The sequence below is a fragment of the Phacochoerus africanus genome, chromosome 6 (assembly GCF_016906955.1).
Source record: "Phacochoerus africanus isolate WHEZ1 chromosome 6, ROS_Pafr_v1, whole genome shotgun sequence".
Classification (NCBI taxonomy): domain Eukaryota; kingdom Metazoa; phylum Chordata; class Mammalia; order Artiodactyla; family Suidae; genus Phacochoerus; species Phacochoerus africanus.
In genome coordinates this window covers 8191629-8216115 of record NC_062549.1, presented here as the reverse complement: position 1 = coordinate 8216115, position 24487 = coordinate 8191629, and the positions used below count along the sequence as shown (strand labels likewise).

At 56.0% G+C, this 24487-nt stretch overlaps 1 protein-coding gene across 1 annotated transcript in view; it reads left to right on the top strand.

Moving 5' to 3' along the window:
• The window catches only part of TG (thyroglobulin), a 222338-nt gene that overhangs the window by 180389 nt on the left and 17462 nt on the right, over positions 1-24487 (top strand). Inside the window, exons 42-45 of the mRNA XM_047783215.1 lie at positions 4239-4403; positions 5345-5512; positions 19127-19308; positions 22310-22417. Coding sequence (XP_047639171.1) covers positions 4239-4403; positions 5345-5512; positions 19127-19308; positions 22310-22417 — 623 coding nt within the window. The remainder of the gene's footprint in view (positions 1-4238; positions 4404-5344; positions 5513-19126; positions 19309-22309; positions 22418-24487) is intronic.

Below are 24487 nucleotides of genomic sequence, written 5' to 3'. Positions count from 1 at the left end.
TGAGGGACCCACATGCAAGGTGGGTGGAGGGGTGTGAGGGGCGCAGGGGAGGGGCTGAGGAGCCGGCATCTCCTGGAGGCCTGGTCTTCCCCCCAGAGATCCCCCCTCGGACTCACCCCTCCCCCTGAGAAAGGGCCACCAGGCCTCCTGGAGCCGTGGCATCTGTCACAGAAACTAGCCCCTCCTGCTGCTTTTCGTGGCAGGCCTGTGAGGCGCTCACTGAGGTGTCCGTTTCAAGGAAGTCTGGTGTGTCCGTGTGTGAGCATCTTTCTACTGTGTCTTGGTGCGTTTTTGGGGGGATGTGTGTGTGGCTGCGTGCGTGTGCACCAGTGTGTCTGTGCCTGACTGCACTGTGTCTTCCTGTCTGTGACTGTGTGGTCCTCACGTGTGCTTGGCCGGGGCAGGTCCTGGCTCTGAGGGACCGAAGCGGCTGACTGAGGTCAAGACACCTTACCATGTCCAGAGGCTCCAGAAAGAAAAAGAGCGGTCAGCAATCGCGGTTTTTCCCTGCGCTATTTTTAAAGCTAGAAAAAAAAACCAACATCAGCAAGCGGAAACTCATTGCCACTTGATAGCTAGGTCAGATTTAGATAAGGCACGGGCCCAGGGCTGGGGACAGCTGCCGTGACAGTGCAGGAGGGAGACTCTGCCCTGGGCCCCGCGATGCCACCAGCAGTAGGGACCTCGCCACCCCACATGGGGGGGGGGGATGCCCCACCTTCTCCTGGGCGTCACGGGACCTGGGCAGTAGGTTCGTGGTTCCCGTTCACCAGTGAGCGTCACTCTCTCACCCAAGGCGAGTAACGGGGCTGGAGCTTGAACCCAGTCCTTCTGCCCCCAACACCCCAACCCCTGCTCTTGGCAGGACTCTGGGCACCAGCCCCTCCGCCAACCCCCTGGTTCTTTGTCTCCAAGCAAGTACTTCACAATGAGGGCTGAGCCGGCCGTTGGCCTGTTTAACCACTGATTTTCCGTGAAGTACGTGGTTTCCTTCAGAAAGATCGATTAAAACAAAGTGCTTGAAGAGAGGAAAGTTCTCTGAGCCAGCTCGCGATGGCAGTGTCACCCACGCCTTTAACCACTTCCTCACTGGGTCCAGGACTCCGGCTTTTTATGTCCATGGAGGATGCGGAGCTCACCAGCAGCCCCGTCCGCAACCCACATCTCCTCGTGGCCTGCCCGGGGCCAGCCCGGCTCGGCGGCCAGCCTGCCTTCTGCACTTTGTCAGCTCATGGGGCTTTGACGTTGAGCATCGTGAGTGTGGATCAGTGTGTGTGTGCATGTGTGTGTGTGTGTGTGCTTTCTCTTCAGACTGAACACGTCCGGGGGTTCTCAGAGAAGCAGACCCCATGTCATGGGAGAGATGAACCCGCAGGCACAAGGACTCCACACATGACCCTGACTCAACGCCACCCAGGCTGAACGCCCGGTCCTGGGTAGGCCGGGGTTTCACTTGAAATTTTTTTTTAATTTTTTTAATTCAAGTATAGTTGATCAACAGTGTCTTGCAAAGTGACCCAGTCATACGTGTGTGTATATTCCTTTTCTCATACTGTCTTCCATCGTGTTCTAGCCCAAGAGCCTGGCTATAGCTCCTTGTGCTGTAGGACCTCATGGCTGATCCATTCTACATGGAATAGTTTTATTATTGCTTGAGCCTGGGAATTAACACTCTCCCTGATTTATAGACACTGAAGCTCGGTGCAAGCCCTGGGCTGAAGAGCCGCAAAGACCCTCTGTGCCTTAAAGCCCCTCATCTACAGGATGGGGTGAGAATTCCCCCTGCCTCCTGGGATGCTTGTGAGCTTACGTACATCAGTATCTGTCAGATGCTGAGGATGCACAGAAACTCTCCATCGGGGTTAGCTCTTGTTTCTTAAGCATCTCACCCGCCCCGGAGCTTTGTGGATGGTACTTCCATCTCTGCGGTACCCAGGAGGGTGGGTGATGAGGAAGAGGGAGGTCATCCTTGGACTCCGGCCCAGGTCTGGGGCACAGAGCACCTACCCTGCACTGCATTCCGCTTCTGGGATTTGAACTCAACCCTCCTGGCGGACAGGCCCTGTCCCGGGCCCAGCCCCCGCCTGCCCTCTGGGCCTCTGCTCTGTCCAGTGCCATTCCGAGTGCTCTGTCTACCCTCAGGGCAGCCTGTTCTGGTTGCAGACCCTGTGCCTTGCCTGTGACCCTCAGCCCTGACCTCCGGAGGCAGCGCTGGAAGGCACCCCCTCTTTCCGGGAAGCAGGTCCAGCGGGCACCCGGGAGCACAGGCCTCCCTCCCTCCACGCATCTGTCTCTTGTCGCTTTTAAACAGCGGGTACCAGCATCAAGACCCAGGGGGGCGTGGGCACCCCGCTTTACAGTGTCCAGAATGCTTCCTCTCGTCACCTCAGAGGTCCTCTCAAAGACTCGGGGGGAGCAGCGCCCTCCGGTAAACTCGTCTCTCGTACGAAGCCTCCAAACTCCGTGTTGCTGGTGTTTTTAGCTCTGGGCAGGGCCTCCAGTGGAAGCAGACACCACGGAGGCAGCCAGCTCGGCGCTGTCTTTACATCAGGAGCAGGAGGGCAGAGGTCAGCCCCAGGATGGAGGAGGTATCCTGGGTGTGAGAACACACTTGGCATCGTGTGGGAGTGAGGGCAGGACCCGGGGGTGGGCTGGGGGGACCGGAGCCCTGGCTCTGCCGCTCACCAGCTGTGTGACATTGGGCAAGATACTGAACCTCTCTGTGTCTTGCCTTCCCCTTCTCTGCAATAAGGGGGTAAATAACATTTATGTCTCAGGTCGAGGAGAGCATCTAAGGAGCTCATATACACGGAGTATTGTAACTGTGGCTGCCAAGCTCCTGGAACATTCTAGATTCTCGATAAGTGCGAATTCTCCCCCTCCTCTCGGCGCCTCAGTTTGCCTGTCTGCAGAGTGGGGTGGCAGTCCTACCCACCTCCTAGGCTTGTTGTGAAGATGACACGAGGCGAAGAAAGTCCTTGGGAGGGGACCCCCTGGCCGGAGGTAGTAAGTGCTTCATGGACAGTCCTCTCCGGCCCAGCCACCCCTCCTCACAGAGGCTGGTTGAAGATCTAGAACCTTCCACTTTCTGCCCAGGTTCCTGGAGCTCAGCAGAGTCTGGAGCCTCAGGCTTGTCCCATCTCTGACAAGACTGGCAACTTTGGCCAGGCTACTTCATTTCCCTGTGTTTTGTTTTCCACATTTATAAAAGGGAGACAGTAACAGCTGCTACCTCACATGCTGTCCTGTGGATGCAACGAGAGGAAAAGGCCGAAGCTCTTGCGTTCACGCCCGTCCCCAGTCAGTGGCCGTCCTGTTACCCTTGTCAGCGGCAGCACCACGAGTGACGCAGTGGCGGCAGCAGTCCTGCCCGTGCTGTCCCTGCTCCCGGGGTGCGCAGCCAGCGTCTGAGCTGGAGGCGGGCTGTGACCCACAGAGGACAGGCCCGGGAACCCACTCTCGTCAAGACCCCGCTCAGCTCACCTTTTCCACCCTGGGCAGAAGGCCTGATGCCACCACCACCTGCCTTCTCAGAGGGGAAGTGCTCCCAGCGACCTGAAGTTTTCACAGAGACCTGCAGTGGCCTTGCTGAGAGCCTTTCCCTTCACAGTGACGGCGTCTCCATCTCCTCCTCGGTGGGCATCTGGGTTAAAGTCCGACTCTTATCTTAACCGAGCCAGGACAGCTTGCTGTAGAAGGAGCCCTCAGGAGGGGGCAGTGGGACGTGTCCACTTCTGCAGAGTCCCCCTCCCAGGGGACAGCTCTGATCTTTACCTCCGTTCAACCACCGTCAGCCCTTTGCCTCAATCTGTCACTATATAGACTCAATCTATCCCTCCATCCGCTGCCCTCACCTTCCAGGGAGACTCGTTCAAGATCCCGCAATGAGATGCTGCTGGGCCGCACTCAGAACCATGTCTGGTCACTTATGATGGAGCATGAGAATGTGAGAACATAGAATGCGTACATGTATGTGTAACATACACGTGCTGTGCGGTAGAAAAAGAATTGTATCGGGGAAATAACCATTAAAAAAAAAAAGAAACAAAAAGATCACACAGTATATTGACACGGTGTTGGTCAGTCCCGGCCTCCCAAAGGCCTGCGGGCTTCCGGGAGAGGGTCCGGGGCTCCCACGCCTCCGTGAAGGATGCGGGGCCCTGATGCCGTCCTGAGGTCCCTGGGCTGAGCAGGTGGATCGTCTAGACCCTCGGCCCTGAGTCTGCTTTCTCTTCCAGGGCGGCTCTGTGCTCTCCCCCGCCGCCGTCATCAGGTCGGAGACGGCTCAGCAGCAGGCAGCAGCTTTGGCCAAGGAGGTTGGCTGCCCCACCTCGTCCATCCTAGAAATGGTGTCCTGCCTCCGCCAGGAGCCTGCCAGCCTCCTCAATGACGCCCAGAGCAAGGTGGGCACTCGTGTATGGGTGGGGGAAGGACGTTCTTGGGTCTTTTACAAACAGAAACCAGGACTAGAGGGGAGACGGGACCCCCTCCAAGGCCACGCGGTAGGTGGATGACCAGCTGGAGCGAGAATGCATATTCCCTGACCCCCCACCCTGGGCCCTGTGTGGGCTTCTGTACTTAGTGGACCAAGCCTGGGCCCCCAGGGTCGACAGTTCTCTCTGCACACCACGTTTTCTCTGGGCGATGGGGAGAGTGATGGGCGCTTACAGAGAAGGAAGTGAAAATGAAGTGACGTAGGTGAAGTGTCTTGTCTGTGCCAGCTCCGTGTTGGCCCCTGGTCACTGGGACATGTACTGAGTGCCGTGGTCACGGCTGCAGTGGAGTGAGGCCACTGTGCCCCCTTAGACAGGACAGCTGAGTGCTCCTGATATTAACAAAGGGAACACCAGCATGAATAACTCTTGTCATCTGAGCTGGTTTAATCCCTGTGGCAGTGACTCAGGGACTCCTAGCCCTGGCGCGAGTCTTATCCTCAGCTCCTGCAAATGTGGGCTGAGCGGAGAGTGGTGGAAGCTGGTGAGTTCCTTGTCGTCTCCTGCCTTTGGCCGCCACCCTCGCCATGATCAGTGTCTCCTCCTGCCTTCCTTGTCCAGATACAGGCTCAGGCTTATCCATAGGGTCTGTGATGCCTCCCTGGGACCAAACACTGCTCAGAACAAGACTCAGCTCCCACCCCTGGCACTGTTGCCTGGTCTCCTGTGGCCTGTGGTCCTGGTCACTTTCCTCTTATTTCCCAGTAGAGCCTCGGATGAATAACCAGCGTTAGTGTCCATTATGGTTGAGACCTGATTAAGTGAAGCAATGCAACTGGCTCTTCCAGTATCTTTAAAAAAAAAAGGATGAAGTCCTTAGAAATAATGGCCCCCCTTTGCACCCACTGCAGCTCCTGGCCGTGAGTGGCCCTTTTCACTACTGGGGTCCTGTGGTCGACGGCCAGCTCCTGCGAGAGGCGCCAGCCAGGGCACTGCAGCGGCCTCCACGGGCAAAGCTGGACCTGCTCATCGGAAGCTCTCAGGACGACGGGCTCATCGACAGAGCCAAGGCCGTGAAGGTAGGTGGGAGGAGGCTCGGGGCCCGGGCTGCCTGTGGCCAGTGGCCCTGGACCTACATCTGACCTTGATCAAGGGTCATCGGCTTACTTGCTTATTTATGAAAAAAATCCCTGGAAAACCACATATGCAAAGGCTCCATAAGGAGTTTGGGAGGTGGTGGGGGATGGGGTTCAGAAATAAAACACCTGCTGAGCTCCAGAAATAAGACACATCCACAATTTACATTTGTGAAGGAATGGCCGTGGGAAATTGTGGGCGGGGCCAACCCAGGAGCTCTGTGGCTTCAGGGTTCCAGGCTGTGGGTACCCCCGCCTCACCAAGGATGCCTGTCCCCCAGAGACCGGGAGAAGGAGAGGCGAGGGCCTGAAGGGAGTCCTGGCAGCAAAATCCAAACACCAGCCCTCCAAACCTCTGAGCCGTCCCAGGAAAGCGTGGACCAGGCACACTTCCTGTGGCTTCTTGGGGACACAGCAAGGTGCCAGGGCCTGGTGCTATCCTTTATCTGCCTGGACCTGCACTTCCTGCTCAGGCCACTAGGATGCGGCTGCCCTGGAAGAGGTGGGGCACGCTCTCCCCTGGCCCGCCCGCCCGCCCCTCCTGGTCAGGCTGTTCCTGATAGGCCCTCTAGGTTGTCCACCTGCGATGGTGGCCCCAACGTGTGACACGCAGTGAGCACACACCCCCTCAACACGGGGCTCAGACGGACGCTACTGATTATGAGGCAGTAGCATTGTAATTAGCAGCCACCACAAAAATCCTTCGTGCAGCCAAATGGGATCTTGCCTCCAGTGGGTTCCCCTGTTCCCCTGGGTGATCGCCCTCCCTCCAGGGAACCCCTCCTACAGCGAGGAAGGCGCCACTTTGGCACGGTCTGTGTACGAGGCACTAATCACAGCATTGACCATTGTGACAAAACTTGGGAAGCCGCTCAAATGGCCAGTAATAGGGCAATGGCCGACCAAATTAAGATTCACGTAAACGATGGAATATGATGCTGAGGGTGAAAAGAATGTACCAGAGACGTCTCTCCTGGCTCGCGAGAGGCCCGTGACGTGCTGTTAAATGCACAGCAGAAGGTAAGAACGCAGAGGATCGTGGAATGAAGGTAGCATTCGTGTTTCTATGAAACAACCAACCCGTGTACGTCTTTTAATATGTGAATGTGTATAACTGTATATGTTTCTGTGTGGCGGTGCGGGAGACACAGCAAGCGGTTAATTAACGTGGGCTTTCTCAGGACGTGTGGCTGTGTGAAAGAGAACACTGTGAATTTACTGCTGCTGACGTCACTGATGGTCATGTTACACATAACATACATGCATATAGGTGTGCACACACATGCGTGTGGATAGAGAGCGGTGTGGGGGGTGTGTGTGTGCGTGTGCATGTGCTGCGGTTGGTGGCATAGAACTGAGCTTAGTCACTGTAAGCGTCCGTCCAGTTGACTCACGGCCACGGAGAGGGGTCTTTTCCCTCTGATCCATCTCTGCTTTTCTGCGGGGACCCAGATGGAATTCAGCTCTTTACCAGGCTGCAGCTTGATGTCTGAACCAGACTAACACTCAGGAAACACTGAAAACATGCCACTCTCCGCCACGAGGCCTGGCTTTTCTTCTCTAAAGTAGTGGGTCTTCACGTGACTTTTGCTTGAGCCCGTCATTCATTTAAAAATAGTTAAGTTTAGTCCTTTGAGTAAAAATTATAAGTATGCATACTCCTATGCTAATTGTTATAAAAGATTCAAAACAAAATCAAAAAAACCCTTAAAGCCTCAGAAAGAAACAAATGTTCTCACGTCTGTGCTGTGCGCTCCACCCATTCAACGTGGGGACGACACCCTCTAGGATAAACGTACTGGCCCTGGACCCTTGTCCAGGCAACACCTCATTTCAGAGATGTTGGAGCAGAGGAGAATATGGCACCTTTGCACAGAAGATCCGATATCCAAACAGCTCTGATTCTTTGGACCAGGCCCTGACAGTGCATCCCAGCCATTTTTGACCTTAGAGAGGAAGACGTACATTCGTGGGAGCTGCGGATCAGTCTAGACAGGTGGGGAAGGCAGTTCCTGGCAGCAAGTTCCCACACTCCCGCCACCTGCAGTGGAAAAGCCATCCATTGGTGCTACGGGCAGGGGATCGTTCTTTCTTTTCTTTTTTTTTTTTTTGCCAAACTCTTGACACGCGGAAGTCCCTGGGGCAGGGACCGAACCTGTGCCATGGCAGTAACCTCTAGGCTACCAGGGAACTCCATGGGGACTTCTTATTGGCCAATTTGGTGCTGGGGTTGACCAAAGGGAAGCCCACATTTATATTTTCAAATGATGCCAGCCTGTCATACCAGGGTGGTCTGCGGCTGCCTTGGTCTTTCCTGGTCCTCACCCAGTAGCATCTTGGGAGTTTCCCAGTGCCATCCTGAATTCCCTAGCCCTCCAGCAGGGAGCCTGCATCCAGAGGGTCAGGATCTCTTCTCTGCATCGCATCTCTGCTGCTCTCACTGGGTTCCCCTCTGAGGCTCTCAAGGAGATGTTCCCCTGGTCCTTGTGCCTGGTGCCCCAGGAGGTGGATAGGAGAGCGAGCCCTAGAGTCTGGGCGCCAGGATCAGGTGGGGGCTGGGAGGACATGGCGGGGCAGCACCCAGCCCTGTTCACAGTGCGCATCCAAACCCCGGCCCGGGCGGCGCGCCTTCAGCACTTCGATTCCTAGCTAGACTCTTCCTCTCTTACTTCCCCTCTCTGTTTACTCGCCTGTGAACGGGCGCTGCTGCAGCCATCGGGGGTTCTTGTGAGCCTGTGTCCTGCTGGGACCCCAGCCAGGTGCTGACAGTGCGGAGAACAGGGAGGAAGGGGGACATAGGGACAGCTGGATTTGAGGCCACACCCACACTTCCGGTGCCATCACCCGCTGACATCTAGGCGTGCGCCTCCAGCCTGACTCTACTTTCTGCCTGGGCTTTTCCCTTGAACTCTAGATTGGGTTAGCCCACGGTCCACTTGACAGCCTCACTTAGATGTCTCAGTGCTTCTCTGACTACGGCCAGAGCAAACTGCCCGCCCCCAGCCAGGTCCTGGCGCTGCCGTCACCATCTCAGAGGAAAAGCAGAGGAAAAGCCACAGTCCTTCGTCACCACTATCTGATGTGGCCCCCGTTTGGGCCCAGTCTCCTCTCCTGTTGCTCCCCCCTCCCCTTGCTCTCTGTGCTTCAACCCAGCTGGTCCTCCTGGTGCTCCTCAACTCTGCCAAGCACACTCCCACCTCAGGGTCTTGGCGCTCTCTGTTCCCTCTTCTAGAATGTTCTTCCCCGGGTAACTCACTGCCTCACTTCCTTCAGGGTCTGCTTCTTGAGTGAGAACTTGCTGGACCACTCTGGTGGAAAGGGCTACCACGCCCCCACCCTCCTCTCTCCTCCTTCTCCTGCTCCCCGTCCTCAGCACTGGTACCCCTGGACATGTTATATCTCCCGTAATTCCTCCTCAGTGAGAACGCGAGCCCCACAAGCTCTGAGACGTTCTCTCTCCTGCCTTCCGCCGTATCTCTGATGCCTACGGAGGGCCCGGAACACATTAGGTGCTCCGTGCGCCTTCATGAGATTAGAAGAATGAAATTATGGATCTAACCTAGGAATCCTCGAGGAAGTAATTTGTCCCCAAGTGACCCCGTGAAGTGGGAATTATTATCACTGATTTTCAGCTGGGAAATCAGTTCTGAGAGAAGCCAGAATTGAAATCCAGGTCTTTCCCACCCCAAAGGCATCCTCTTTCATCCAGCCCTCTGGGAAAAGCCCAGCCTTCTGTCCACAAGCTTGCCATCCTCCAGGGACAGTGTGCTGGGCGCTCACGTGGCCACAGAACCAGCTACCATCAGGGTCCCTGAGTGCAAAGGGCTTTGCATTTTATTTTATCTCAGTCAGAGTGCTGTGGGCGCCATACTCAAGAACCAACATTTAAGGCCATTGTAATGAGGAAGAAACAGGTTTCGAGAGGTTTTAACGATTGTCCCAAGGTCACCTAACAAGTCACTTGCAAAGCCGGGTCTCCACTGCAGGACCTCTGGGCTCCTGTTGCGGGTGCTAAACCCTGGAACGGGATGGCAATGCTCTAGCACCACCTGCACCCTACAGACAGCTCATAGCCCCAGCAGAATCCTCAGAATCCTGCCCAACACAGGACTGCCATGGAACCCTGTAAACAACCAAGTGAGCTACCAGCTGCCCTCTGGACGCGGTCCTAAAGTCCCTCCTTTGTTTCAAATACCCTGCTCACGCATGCTCCGCGTTCCCTCCCCTTGCTTCAGCCTGCACGTGACCTGCCTTCAGGGTTGGGTGGTAGGATTTCTCCACTTCTCCCCACAAGGCTCCATAGCACCCACGTCCAGCTACTATTAGTCGAGGAGAGCCCCAGGATGCCCGTTCCGAAGGCTCATGCATCCTCCTCCTCATCCTGTCTCTGTGCCCACCAGCCCACCGCCTCCCAGCCTGTCTGTGCGGAGAAGCACGGCCTACCAGCAGCGGGAGATCATGTCCACCCACAACCAGGGTCTCCAGCGTGTTTTCCCAACACAGACACCCGCCCGTTTAGTTCTGCAGCACTTAGCGAGGTCACCTACCACGTGCCAGATGCTGTGCTAGGGCTTTGGGATAAATGCACATAGAATCCCTGCCCTCAGGGAGCTCACAGTCAGGTAACAACATAGAAAATGAGCCAAAGCAGATAACTCAAATGCAGTTGGACGCACTCTTCAGAGAGATGGATATCTCACTGCAGGACCTCAGGGCAGTTGGGAAAGAGAGGGTCACTGGGCCCGCAGTGACACTGCCAGCAGGAGTGTCCCAGTGACAAAGAACCTGACAAGGACCCAGTCCCTGCTGCTGTCTGTCAGCAGAGTGGGGAGAGTGTCCTGGGTGTCCGTGGATTGTAATCAGGAGGATTCGAGTTCAGAGCCCAGGCCTCAGTTTCCCTGTCTGCAAGATCGGGAGATTATTAGTAACTATTCTCCTAAAGATGTGGAAAGACATCATCCACGCAGCAGCAGCAGCCTGCAAACAGCATGCGCGCAACAAACACCAGTTTTTCACTGAATTATTTAACCGTCTCAGTCTCAAAGCGTTTGTCCCCAATCCAGAGGATTATCCCGAGAAAGCGGGAATACAAAGGACACACAGTCGCTGCATCGCCTCCCATGACCTGAGCCAGTTGTCCAAATCATGGCAGAGGCACACACGTGCTCTCTTCTCACGCCAGCCCTGCATCAGTACCCTCCAGAGCCCAGCCCACAAACACACCCCATCCAGCTTCCTGGGGAAGTCCCAGGAGGGGCAGACGACCCGCTCACCCCGAGCCAGACCCCTGGACGCTCCCGTCTGTCACCTCTGCAGAGACCCACTAAATTCCTGCAGACCAAAGAGGGTGGGTAGGGCCTCCAGCAAATCCATGTGAAGACCCTACCCACCTACTCACCCCCCCAAGCCAGCCACAGCCCAGCCAAGGAGTCTTCGTGACACCAGCGAAGTTAACCACATACCCTTGGAGCATCTGCGCTGCCTGAGACGCCTGGAAGGGCTCCGTCCGCGGAGAATAATCTTATTTTCTGAAGTAGCAGCTTTCTGTTGAAATTCTTCATCAGTCGCCGTGGTGGGGATTTTTTCCTCTTTTCTCTCTCCCCCCACCCTCTCTCTCTCTCTGTCTTTAACGGGTAAAATTGACAGTCTGCCTACATTAACCGGGCATTAATTTGCATGATCAAAAGCAGATTTGTTCCAAGAGCCAATGCTCTGCCTTCCCCTCTACGCACAAGCCTCTCCTAAGAAGGCGAGAAAAATCAGAATGGGCTCCTTGCCGCGCTGCCCCTGAGCTTGGCCAGGAGCAGGTGGGGTGGGGGCCCTGCGGGGAGCGGGGAGGGGGAGGGCAGCCCATCTGAGAGTTAGAAAGTGGCACCTGGCAGCCCCAGGCGCTGGCACGAGCCCCAGCCCAGGAAAATCAAACCTTTGGTGACAGCTTATGGCAGAGGAGCGTGCAAGAGTCCCAGGAAGTACACGGGTTTCCTGTGAGAGGGGAGGCTCTACCCACTTCCCCAGCCCTTGGGGCCGGGAGGTGCCTGGGCCAGACCCTGGGCATCATGGGGCCCTGAGGACCGTCCAGGACCTGGAATCAGAAAAATGGGTCTTGGTCCCCAGCTTCAGCCTTGCAGCTCAGGCAGCTTGCTTGACGAGCCTGAGCTGCCGTTTCTTCATCCTTGAATGGGCACAGGGCGACCAGCCCAGCAGATTCCAGGGCGTCTGGGCAGAGGAAACAGCCCCCAGCTACCAGGAGCCAGGGCAGGGCCCTGGCTCTGGGCTGCACACGGTGACCCCTCCACGCCGACGCCATGACCCTGCGTCCCTGGGCATTGTCACCAGGGATTACTGTTCTCAGGGCCGAGAAAGCCAGGATCAGCGGGTTCGACTCACACACCCACCCCTCACCCCGAATCAGTGAACGTATTCTGCGGCTGAGCCGCTCAGAGATGAGTGTCAGACAGGCTGGGTTCATTGCTACAGATTCACTAGTAATGTATTTTTTTCTTTGGAATTTCAAAGAAAATCATGGGCCCCTACAGTTAGCGTGGGGCCTGACGCTGGGGCCCGCAGGGTGCCGGGGAGGTCAGCCTAACCCTTCACGTCCACACTCCGCGCTCGAGGCTGCAGCCATCACGCTGACCGACCCCTCGGGGCTCTCCTCCAGGCTCTGCGGGAGCATTGTCACCTGAGCAGATGAGGCCACGGAGCTTCTGTTCTAGGGAAAGACACGGTGATGTGTAAGCAAAGAACGTAAGAGTGTCAGCCTGTGAGGCTGCTCGGAAGCACCTTGTAGTGCTGGCGGGGGAGAAGCCGTACGATGCGGGGAGCGCTTTAGCAGGGAGGCGGCTTCTGGACCTGAACGATGAGGAGGGGCCCGCTGGGAGGAGCGAGGTGAGCAGCTAGTGCAAAGGCCCTGCGACAGGGCGGGTTTGGGGGACGCCGGAAGCCAGAGTACTGGGGGCCCAGTGGGTACTGGAGGGAGCGGCAGTGGAGGAAGGCGGACGTGGAGGAGGGCACCTGTTAGAGGACCCCGTCAGGTGTCGTGAAAGTGACCTTACTCTCCTGGCAGTGGGCAGCTCTAAGCTAGAGAGTGGTTATACTGATCCATCTCTCCTAAAGAACCTTCTGGCAGCCCTCTGGAAGATGGACTCCGGAGAGGTAACAAAGGCAGTAGAGACCAGACTGAGGTGCATCGCGTGGTCCAGGGAGCCAGCTCGTGTTTAAGTTGGAGTTCAAAGCGTGGTGATGGTGAGAAATGCCCAGGCTTGGCTCAGCCGTCTGGTGAATGAGCTGGGACTTCCAGACAGAGCTCAGCGCTGTGGATACCGATTTGGAAGAAAACCAGGAAAATTTGGTGTCACAGAAATCCAAGAAAAGAAAGCTTTTGTGAAAGGAAGCTGGGTTCAAGCATAGAACGTCATTGGCGGTGGTGTGAGATGAGGTCAGCGATCTGGCCCCCGGACCTGACAGGATGTGGGTCCCAGGCGCCCGGGACGAGGGCCGTTTCAGTGCAGTGGGAGGAAGGTCTGGCCTCTCCCCCCTGGGGAGACCGCAGGGTGAGGAAGTGTCACTTTGTCCCAAGCACACCCCCTTGCACGGCTCCTCCATCTCCACTGGTCGCCAGCACTCGGCTGGCTTTCTCGGCCACTTTCGTCACTGACAGGCCTCTGTCCTGCTTTACCACACTGCTTCCACAGCAAGATCGGAGTCCCGTTCATTTTGAATCCGCAGTGACTGGCCAGCAGTAGGTCTTTCATGTTCATGAAAGGAACGAGGGAGCACAGGAAAAGAGGCCAGATTGGTAGTCCCCAGAGACGGGATGAGCGAAGGGGAATTGGATGAGGACAGGCAGAAGGTACTGATTCCCAGTGTAAAACAAAGATGCGCTAGGGATAAATAAGTCCAGGTGATAAATATAACTGACAATGTTGTATGTTATGTTTGGCAGTGGTTAAGAGAACAGATCCTGAGTTATCAAAAAAAACCCCAAAAAAAAACCCCAAAAATGGGAGTTCCCTTTGTGGCTCAGCAGGTAAAGAACCCGACTCGTATCCATGAGGATGCAGGTTCAATCCCTAGCCTGGTTCAGTGGGTTAAGGATCAGGCATTGTCTGGTGTAGGTCGCAGATGCAGCTCGGATCCAGGGTCGCTGTGCCTGTGGTGTAGGCCGGCAGCTGCAGCTGTGACTCAGCCCCTAGCCTAGGAGCTTCTATATGCTGCTGCTGTGCCCCTAAAACGAAAAAGAAAAAAGTGAACCAGTGCGTATTTGTGTCTCCATTGACTCTGGAGCTCTCGAGAATTCTGAGGGCATTTGTTGATGGATTCAGCCTTTCCGCGTTCCCCTGATGGATTGCCTCTGGAGACCCTGCTCTGGGTCTCTCTTCTCGAACTTACGATGTCGTAACCATTTTGCATAACTCAGGAGTCATCAGTGTACAGAAACTAATTAAACATCCTCCTCCTCCAGTCCCCACGCCCCCAGAACAGTGTCGCCGCTTCTGCCCCAGAATTCGAAGGAGATGATGAGGGCAAGAGCCAGGCTGGAGCAGCAGGAGGGGGCAGGAGGGGAGGGTTAAGATGTGCCCAGGGGGCAGATCAACCAGATGGGGTGCAACAGAGCGCTGGGGGCTGGGGAAGTGGGAGGAGCCAGGAAACCTCTCTCTCCTAATCAGGTCACCGGGTGCTGGTCTTAGTCACTGGGGTTAGGGGAGTAGGAGGAGAAGGTGAGCTTAGGTGAGGACGCGCACAGGCTGGGGAGGGATCATTAACTTACAGACTGTCGTGGAAACAAGGAGAGGAAATGGTACCGCGTCAGGAGCATGCGTGGATGGAAGGGGACGGGAGGGGCAGGGACGCAAACTGGGGGGCTCGGCATTTAAAAGGGGGCAGGATAGGGGGAGGGGCTCAGAGAGGACCCCCAGATGGAGAATTTTATGGCAGAGGAGATGGGGAGGATCACAAGTCCAGGCAGGAGAGAGCCCCCGGATGAGCATGGAGCACTGGGGCCGCCGGTGGCCTTGGCGAGGGTGGAGGGAGGGGAGGGGAGGAGCCAGGTGGCTGGTCGGGGAGGGGTGGGCTCCCTGGGCTGGGCCTGTGGAGGTGGACGGATGCCGGGGCTGGCACGTCGTTCTGGGTGGGGGTAGGATTCCTGGAGAGCCGCATCCTGAAGGTCCTAAGAGAGTGGAGGGTGTGCGGTGGGGGCGGGTCCCCAGGGTGCCGGGGCCTCAGGAGGAAGGAAGGCGCCTCGGCCCAAGAAGAGGGAGGGATTCGGGACGAGCATCTGGAGGGGCCACACGTCCCCGAGAAGAGGGGACGACGAGGAGCACCTGGGCTGTGAGCAGCACTGTGGGCTCACGGGGCAGGAGAGCGGCCGAGAGGGGCGTGGCCTGTGGGCTCCCTACGGGGGCCTCGCAGGGCGAGGGCGCCGGCTCACGGTCACGGCAGGTGGGCTGCCAGGCCTCTCCCCACGTGGCCCTCCGTCTTGGCTCCAGCAGGCGGTCCCTGCAGACCACGGCGCTGGGTTCTCCTGGTCCCCGAGAGGCCACGCCAGCCCCTCGGCCCTCCACTCCCTCTGCCTCTTCTCGGCTCCCTGGGCCTCCGCTGGCGCCTCCCCTCCCTCAGTCTCAGCTCCATCGTCTCTGCGAAGCCCCAGGTTGGGCCCATCTGATAAGCCCGTCTGTGACTTTGAACCTCACCAGCCAGCAGCTCCAGGGCCTCACGTGTCTGCTGGTCTTGTCCGTGTCCTAGTCCTGACAGTCTCTGGCACAGAGATTTGCCCTGTATCCTCCGTCCCCCGAGCTCGACTAGAAACCCCCAAAGGGCAGAGGACTTAGGCTGTGTGGTTCCTCCATGTACCCCACGTGCCAGGAGAAGTTTGTTGACTGAATAGTGAATCGAAGATAAAAGCCCAGCAGCAAAGTGATTTTCATTATATCTCTCAAACCTGGTGTGAACAGAAGGGCGCTTATTAATCATTTACTAACCAGAGGGGAGAGAGCAGTAATGTGTATTGTCACCCATTTGATAATGAATTTCGCTGGATTCTAACATCAGGCCCAGGCACAGAGAGGAGCATTTACTGAATGAATTGATGGAGGCCTCACGCAGAGCCGGGCCTGACCCCGGGCCTCTCAAGTGCAAACCCCGTGCTCAGTCCACTAGGTCACAGGCTTTTAAGGTCACCGTGGGCACCTCCACGGTCTCTAAATGTTTCCAAGGGCTCTACCTTTTCTGAGGGACCCATCAAGGGCAGTCCTTTAAAACTGTGCACGGGGGACGTGCCCTAAGGAGTTCAGGCCAATGGGCCCCCGAGGCAGGTGTCGCCTGTAATTACAGCTTGCGGAGTCAGCCCTGGCTGGTTGTCATGGGCTGAGGGCCCCGCTCCCTCCCACTGACTCTGATTAAACCAGCAGCAGCATCTATGCTTCTGTCCCCGCCAAGACCGAAGGGACCCGGGCCTCGCAGAAAAGGGGCCCTCCACATTCCCACATGCTCTGGGGCTCAGGTCCACACCCCAAAATATTGACCGCGGCCACAGCCACGCCCCAGCTAGTCTCAGCGGCTCGGCTCCCCTTAGAATAGGACACGAATCCCCATCTCTTAGCAGTGGAATCTGGGCCCCTCCTCCCAGGCTCCTAGCTGTGGAATTGTTCAGACTGTTCAAAGCCCTTCTAGCCAGGCCCAGGGCTTGGGACCCTGCTACTCCTGAAAGCTGCCTCTTCAAGGAAAGCATTTCCGCAGAACCTGGGGGGAGGCTCTGTCCTTCGGGTGGGGTCTGTCATGTCTGAGCAGTGATTCGGAAGAGACGTGTCAGGGGTGTGGAGTCATAGCCAACAGGGCCAGCAGGGACCAGCCTTCTCCCTAAAGCCTGGGCTCCCTGGGCCAGGTGACCCCGCAGGCGTCGTGCCAACAGGCTGTAGGTGTCATCTCGTCTAACCTCAGGACGTGTTATGAAGAGGGGATAGCACTGTGCCCATTGCACAGGGGAGAAAACAAAGGCAGAGAGGGATTCAGTGACATGCCCAAGGTCACACAGCTAATGTGTGGCCAAGTGGGCATCCAAGCCTAGGTCTTTCCAGCTCTGGGATTCGAACCAAGGAGGTTCGACTTTGGACTCGCAGCCTCACCTGTACTATCTCTATGAAGGTCAGTGTCTCTGCTGTTCATTTGTTCAACCTATATTTTTTGGATAACTGCTAAGTGCCTGGCCACACACTGAGCCCCACGTGGCCCTCTGCTGCTTGGTAATATTGGAATCTCGGGCAGTAAACTGACAACAATAGTAGTTGGGGTTTCAGCGCAGCAGCATCTCGGAGGGGCCCTGGCCCGAGCCTGGGACACGGGAGTATAATTGCTCACATCTGTTGACCGGGTGCCCAGAGCTGCGCTAAGCCCTCTGTCGGCAGGTTTCCTTGGAATTGGCCGTGAGCCTGTGCCCTTGTCCAGCTCATTGGTGATTCTGGTGCCTTGTGGGATACACGGGCTAAGTGTTTGGCTCTAATCGGAGTTGTGCACATGGTTACCAACATAATTCTTTGTGATAAAATATTCCAAAAACTCAGAAAAGGACAAAGAGAAACACAATGCAGGTTTTCCCCTAAACTATGAGTAGGTTGTGAAGTCAATGAAATAGGTTGCAAGAGAAGCGTTTTTGAAATAGACTGGGTTAGACTAGAATAGGATAGACTGGAACTTATCAGACACACTACACAACCGTGAGTGTGAACGTTACTCGGGAATGTTACCACAGGCCTTCGGGTTGGAGTGTGTGTGTGTGTAAATTCCGCGTGTATAAAAGGTCTCTTTTACTCCAGATCGTGGTCAGAACTATTTGCAAATCACTGGTAATAATAATAAACACTCATGTTCGCACGATTCAGATTTCGCAGCTATTAATACTTTGCCAGATTCGCTTCAGATGGTTTTCCAAGAAACAACCTGTTACAGACAGAATTCAGAGGAAGCCCTCTCCCTTTCCCTCATCTTTCCTGGAGCTGGAGTGTGGCCTCCAGCAGACAGGCCTCGGATCAGTGATCTGCTGCTGGCCCAGCCTCTCTGGGTGAGCCAGGCTGAGGGCAGCCCACCCCAGGGACCCCAGAATCAGCTGGAAGAGTGTCTCAGACAGAAGGGCTTGCTTGCCAACTGCACCCACTGCTCGAATTCTAACCCCAGGTCCTGTGTGCTGGGGGATGTTTAGGAAAACAGTTTAAACATCCCAGGATATCCTGATAAGCACATGTCAGTGTTGACATAAGAGCCTAGAAATATGTAAACACACATCCTAGGACCGTCCAAAGGCCGAGGGGTCTGGACCTCCCACTCAGGAGCTGCGTCTCTTGTCTTAAAATGAGGAAACTGAGTCCTGGGGGAGAACGTGGGGCCCCCCAGACACTCTCCCCCACCCTAGACAGTGGAAATGTTAGCACAGGAAAGGAAGAAAGAGGAGGAAGACAAATACTCCACGATTGGATATGAAAGACTCACAGACAAAATAAAGGAGCAAAGCAAACCAAACCAAGTGTAAACTCATGGCTACGAGAACAGAGGGGCAGAGCGGGGCGGGCAACGTGGGTAAAAGGGATTGACTTCAGTTTCATTTACAGGCTCAAGCATATGTGGTGGATGGAAACTAAGCCTTCGGTAGTGAGCACGCTGTAGGCACACAGGGGTAGAAACACAGGATACCCATCAAACTTATGCTATAAACCAAGAGTACCTTGATTTTAAAAATAAATTTAAAAAAAGAGAGTAAGGGGTGAGGGAGAACAGGAGGTGGGTGGGGAGGAAGGCTTCTCTCCATCTGGACAAGCCTCCCAGTCCCCAGGACGCGCCTGCCCCCGCCCCTCCGGTGCGCAGCAGCCCTGCTCCATCCCTCCCGCCCTGTGGCACCTGTGCGGAGGAACCGCACAGCTATTTGCTTATTTTCCATCTCCGCCCACTTCGAACTTGAGGCACCTGAGAGCAGGGAGCTCGACCAGCGCGTTCACGGCTGTTTCCCAGGCCTGGCACGCAGCCGGCCCAGGACCAAGAGTGTGTTTATCGGTAGACAAGGGCTCCGTACAGAAAGCATCCCTATGTTGAATGCTTGAGTCTGTGACTGAAACTGAAGTTGGCGCTCCTAACAAAACCAGACAACAGGCTGGCTGAGAGTCCAGTGCCCTGAGCTCGGGTGAGACCTGGGATCAGCCTGCAACCCAGGCTCGCCTTCCTTTCACTGAGCACTTATTAAGCACCAGGGCACCACCCTAAGCACTTCATGTGTATTAACCCTTTCAATCCTCGCTGTAATGCTGCCTGGAGGGGCTCCACTGTGTCTTCTTTAGGCAGGGAGAGGAAGGCGCAGGGGGTCCAGGTTCTTGTTCAAGGTCACACAGCTGGAACGAGGCAGAGCCAGGATTCACACCCAGACATTCTGGCTCCAGCACCCATGCGTCTCCTACCATCTCCCAATGAGAAAAGTCTAGACCAAGGGCTGGGGGTGGGGGTGGGGGGGTGGAATACTGACTTGGACCTTTCAGAATCTGATGGGGGAATTCCTGTATCTTTTTTTTTTTTTTTAAGCGATTTGAGGAAAGTCAAGGCCGGACCAGTAGCAAAACAGCCTTTTACCAGGCTCTGCAGAATTCTCTGGGCGGTGAAGCGGGGGACCCGGGAGTGCAGGCTGCGGCCACATGGTACTACTCCCTGGAGCACGATACCGACGACTACGCCTCCTTCTCCCGGGCCCTGGAGGCGGCCACCCGGTGAGCTGCCTGACCCGTGGGTGGACGGGGATGCTCAGATCACCCTGGAGAACCAGGGGCCTGGGGTCTACACTTTCCTCTGCCTGCTTCATTCAGTCCACGGCGTGGCACCGGCCCACCAGTGGGAGACAATGGGGTGACCCCACCCTGCCCTCCGTGGTGCTCCTGCTTCGGAGGGCGCCTGCTGTATATATCCTGTGCCATGAAGAGGGTGCGCCCATAGTACAGAGGAGAAGACAGAGGCAGAGAGGGATTCAATAACTTGCCCAAGGTGCTGATGGAGAGCCTTCAGAGGGGCTGGCCCAGCAGACAGGACCCCACATCTTCCTGCCCAGTGGCTGCCCTTGAGAACTCACATAGGGAGCAAGCCAAGGGCAGCTAGAGGAGTTCCCTTGTGGCGCCCTGGGTTAAGGATCCATCATTGTCCCTGCAGCGGCTTTGGTTGCTGCTGTGGCACGGGTTTGGTCCCTAGCCTGGAAACTTCCACATGCCGCAGGTGTGGCACAAATAAAAAGGGGGGCCACCCAGAGCCCAAGCCCCATAAGCATCGGTCCTTTGTTAAGCTCCCGCAGGTGACTCTGCTGTGCGACCCGAGTTCACCTTGCACAGGAAACAGGCCTAGGCGGGGAAAGGTTTATGCCTGATGTCACACCCCAAACAGGAGACCCAGAGCTTCAGAGCCATGCAGCCGCTCCTGGTTGCTGCTTCTGCATTAGCTGCTTATGTGTCTTGTTGCTCCAGTTCAGTGCCTCAAGCTTCCTTCCCTCAGGAAGTCTGCTGGTCCCCCACCCCAAGAGGGGTTAATGGGTCCCCCACCCACCTAGGGCTCTCCCGTCCCCAAAACATCCCTCTCTCTCAGCCCCCTCCCTGGCCCACTGCCTTTGTTGGAACTAGCCTGTCTGTACCCATGGTGGGCTCACTGGGTCAAGAGCTGTGCTTTATATGAGCATGTAGCAGGTGCTCAAGATACGGGTTTTGAACAGAATCAAGAGCTAGTCAGGGTTCCAGTTCTGCCTTCGGAGCTCCCTGTGCATGAGGCCACAGTGGGGACGCTGGCTTTCCTGCACCTCTGAGCCCCTCGCGGGCCACTTGGCATGGTCCATGTTCCTGGCAGGGCCCCTCCAAGCGGAGAGAACACTGTGGGTTTCCACATCCTGTAATCTCGGTCCTCGGGGAGATCCATGTTCACCCTCGCTCTCTGTCTCTGGGGACAGAGCCAATGTCAAGGCCCAGAGGCCTCTGCTGAACTTGACTCTGGTGGGAGGAGATGGCCTGAAGGGTGTTGAGACCTGCTGCCCTGCTCTGTCTCTCCACCCAGGAGTCTGTGGTTTCTAATCAGAGGGTCAGTAGCTCAGAATAAAACTTTGTTCCTCCCTCTGGGATCCTGGGGACCAGGAAGGCTCTAATTTTCCCCCTAGCGGAGAGCTCCGCTTTGAACCAAGGAGCAGAAGCTATTCCTGGAGGCCCAGTCCAGCCTGGACCCTAAGAACTCACAGATGTGTGGGCCCCGGACCCTGAGAGATTCATGGCCAAATCAGCACTGGCTCAGATCCATGATGCAGAAAGAGCTCGGGCCAGAGATCAGAAACCTACGTTTGGTCTTGCCCCAACTGTGTCTTTGAGGACAGTCTGTGGGGTGGGGGTGGGGGGGGGGGGCGTCTGAGGGAGGGTGGTACCCAGGGAGGCTTCCCTGAGGAGGCGGACCCAGACCTCCCTTAGCTCAAGCCTTCAATCCCCCCTAAGAGCCCCCGGGCCTCCCTGCCTTTCCCCATCTGCTCCCACCCAAGTCCGGCCCGGGCTCCTCAGGGGACCAGGAGATGAAGGGGGCTGCTTTCGTCTGCCCTTCCAGACCCCCCCCCTTGGCCCCAGCCTCACTGAGAGCCTTGCCTGTCAACACGCCAGCTGCCCTCCAGCTGCGCTGAAGCGCTGCTCTTAGGGGCCGGGGAGGGGTGGCCAGCCCTCCTCGGCGATGGGCTCTCATGGATGGTCCCGGAATCTCTGCAGGGCCGGGCCCCTTGAGATGGAGCATCAAAGAAGCCCTGAGATGCTGAGTGGGATTCAAAGCCTGGTGGGCCCAAGTCAACCGGGGTCGGCCTGGTTCTAGCCAGGCCTGCCTGCCTCCTGGGCACCCAGCTTGTGCAGGACCCCCGCAGGACCCCGCTGCTGAAAGCGGGTGCTCCTGGGGTTTCTTCATGTCACCCCTCAAAAAGGGAGAGACTGAGAAGCTTTGGGGACCTAAGGCCGGGCTCTCGGCCTCCTCACTGCTGCCCTTCAGGGCCGCATGACCCCTTGCTGAGGGTCTGTCCTGTGCATTTGGGGATGGAAGGTGCCACTAAAAGCCTTCCACCCCTGCTGGGACAACCAGAAGTGTCCCTCAGCTACTGCCACATGTTCCCTGGAGGTGGGGGCATCCCAGTTGAGAACCACTGGCTAAAGGTGTCATACACCTGAAGCGTCCTTGAGGTCTCTGCCTTCTTTTGAAGTGCGTGCTTATTATACGTTCAGCTCCATAGTATGTTGTATTTATTTTTATTTATTTATTTGTTTTTGGCCCACAGCATGTGGAAATTCCCGGGCCAGGGATCAAACCTGTGCCACAGCAGCAATACAAGCTTCTGCAGTGACAATACCAGATCCTTAACCCACTGTGCCACAAGGGAACTCCCCTGTGTTGTATTTATTTAACTCTAAAATGTTTTGCTCCCAAGTGTTTGAGTAAAATTGATGTTCTGGGACCATGTTTGCCCCATGGGCCTCTTGGTCCCAAGATGCATCATACAGACGCAGTGAGTGATCCATGAAGCAGGCTGGGCCGTGCATGAGCAGGGGAGCCAGCTGCAGCGAGAGGAAAGCTGGCGGGGTGAGGAGGGGGTGTGTTCCCCGCAGGCCAGTACAGAGCAGCTGGCGACCCAGAGACCCTCGCCTGGGGGCAGCCTTCCCCCGGCACAGCTGTGGACAGAGCTGTGCTTAGCCGGATCCTTCTCTGTCCCCCTTTCCCCAGGGACTACTTTATCATCTGCCCTGTCATCGACATGGCCAGCCACTGGGCGAGGACGGCCCGGGGAAACGTCTTCATGTACCACGCTCCCGAAAGCTACAGCCACGGCAGGTAAGGTGGCTGCGTGGCCACGGCGGGTGGTGACACTGGGAGATCTGGCAGAGTGTCCCTGTCACTGCTGCGATCCACAGAGAAGCAGAGACAAGAAGGCAGGTCCACCTGCCTATAAGTCCTGGCCCAATGACATGGGACATGTCACTTAAGTTTTCTAAGCCTCAATTTCATCATCTGAAAAATGGGTAGAATACTAATCACTACTTTCTCTGACAGCGTTGCAGGAACGACAAGTAAAATAAAAGCTATAGGAAGCAGTTTGGGGGTGCAACATGAGCTCGCCACTGACTGACTCGGGGGAGGGTCCGTCTTTATTAACCCTCCATGTTTGTGTCTCTAAAAACTGAACCCTTTGCTTAAGAAAATAACTTTCCAAAGGGTCAAAAGGTTCGTTTCAGGGTGTTTTTGCAACAAAAGAAAAGTTTTATTTACCCCCAGTTTATATACCCTTCCTACTTCCAGAATAGGTTCACTGTATCTTATAAGGAAAGTCTCAAGTGCAATAAAATTATCAGAATGGAAAAGGCAGATAAGAGGGACGAGTAGAGAAAGCCAGTGGTGAAGGACGGGCAGCAGCTGGGCTCGGAGGTCAAGGGCAAGATTATCAGAAAGACGAAAAGCGCAGAGGTTTGGTTATCAGAGTGCCGTCAGCTGAGCAAAAGCACAGAGAGCAGTGACAGGGAGCAGAGAGCAGATTTGGTCCCGGCCAGTGGGAGAGCAACGCAGGACGGTCTGGGACACACGGTGTCCAGGGCTTTGGAGGGAGGACTGCGGGGCCACGGGCTCTTCTTCTTCCTGGCTTTACAGTCCCGAGCCGTCCCCCTGTGTGGAAAACCCCAGGTCGCTTCCCAGGGGGGTTGGTGACTTCCCGCGTCATCTGCTGTGATTCCCACGGATCACACCGGCTTAGCCGCTTCACGTGGGAGCGCCTTTGGGAAGACCTGACCCTCCCCTGAAGCCAGAGAGCAGTGTTGCCCACGTGCTCAGCCCTCCATCAAGCATCTGCAGATAACAGAAAGCCAGGGGGTCAGGTCTCCCAAAGATGCTTCATTTCCTTTTGCGAGGGGAAGCCAGGCCTGCCACATGGAGCGAGGCCATCCATCACGCACGGCCACAGTCTGGGTCAGGGCAGCAGGGAGATGGTGTGTGAGGAAGCCGACCTCAGAGATAAAGGTTGAGCTCCACTACTTTCCAGCTGTGCCATCTTGGGCAAGCTCCTTTGCCTCTCTGATCCTCAGTTGCCTCATCTACAATATGAGGCCACTGGTTTCCTCTCACTGGGTTGGTGTCTGGGGCATCAAGTATCCCAGGTTAACCTGTGTTACTTTGCAACAGCATCAAGGGAGGTCTTAAAAATACACAGTGTCTCGTTATAATTGTCACCAGCCCCATAGTGGGTGGAGGGCTGCCTACGCTACCAGGTCTTAACCCCTGGAACCTGAAAATGTGACCTTATAAGCACAAAGGGGCTTGCAGATGTGATGAAGTTCAGGATTTCGATGTGGAGAAACTATCCTGAATTATCCTGATGGGCTCTAACTAAATGCACCAGTTTCTCTCTAAGAGCAGTAGAGGGAGATTCGCTACACACAGAAGAGGGGGGCCACGTGACCACACAGGCAGAGACTGGGACGATACAGCCACAAGCCAGGGACTGCCCACAGCCACCAGGGCCAGAGGACTGAGGAATGGCTTCTCCCCCAGGGCCTTCAGAGGGGAGGTGGCCCCACCAACCCCTGGGTTTGGCTCGTTGAAACCGACTTTGGACTCCTGCTCTCCAGAACTCTGAGACAGTAGGTTTCTGTTGTTTTAAGCCACCAAAGGAGTTCCCTGATGGCTCAGCGGTTAAGGATCCACTGTCGCCACTGTGATGGTTTGGGTTTGATCCCTGACCTGAGAACTTCCGCATGCCACATGGGTGCAACCAAAAAAAAAAAAAAAAAAGCCAGCAAAGGTGTGGTAATTTGTTACAGCGACCACAAGAAACTCATACAGTCCCTAAAACATTCTAGGGAACATTCATAGTTTCCCTAAGCAAGTTCTCATCATTCACCTGATTTCCCCCGA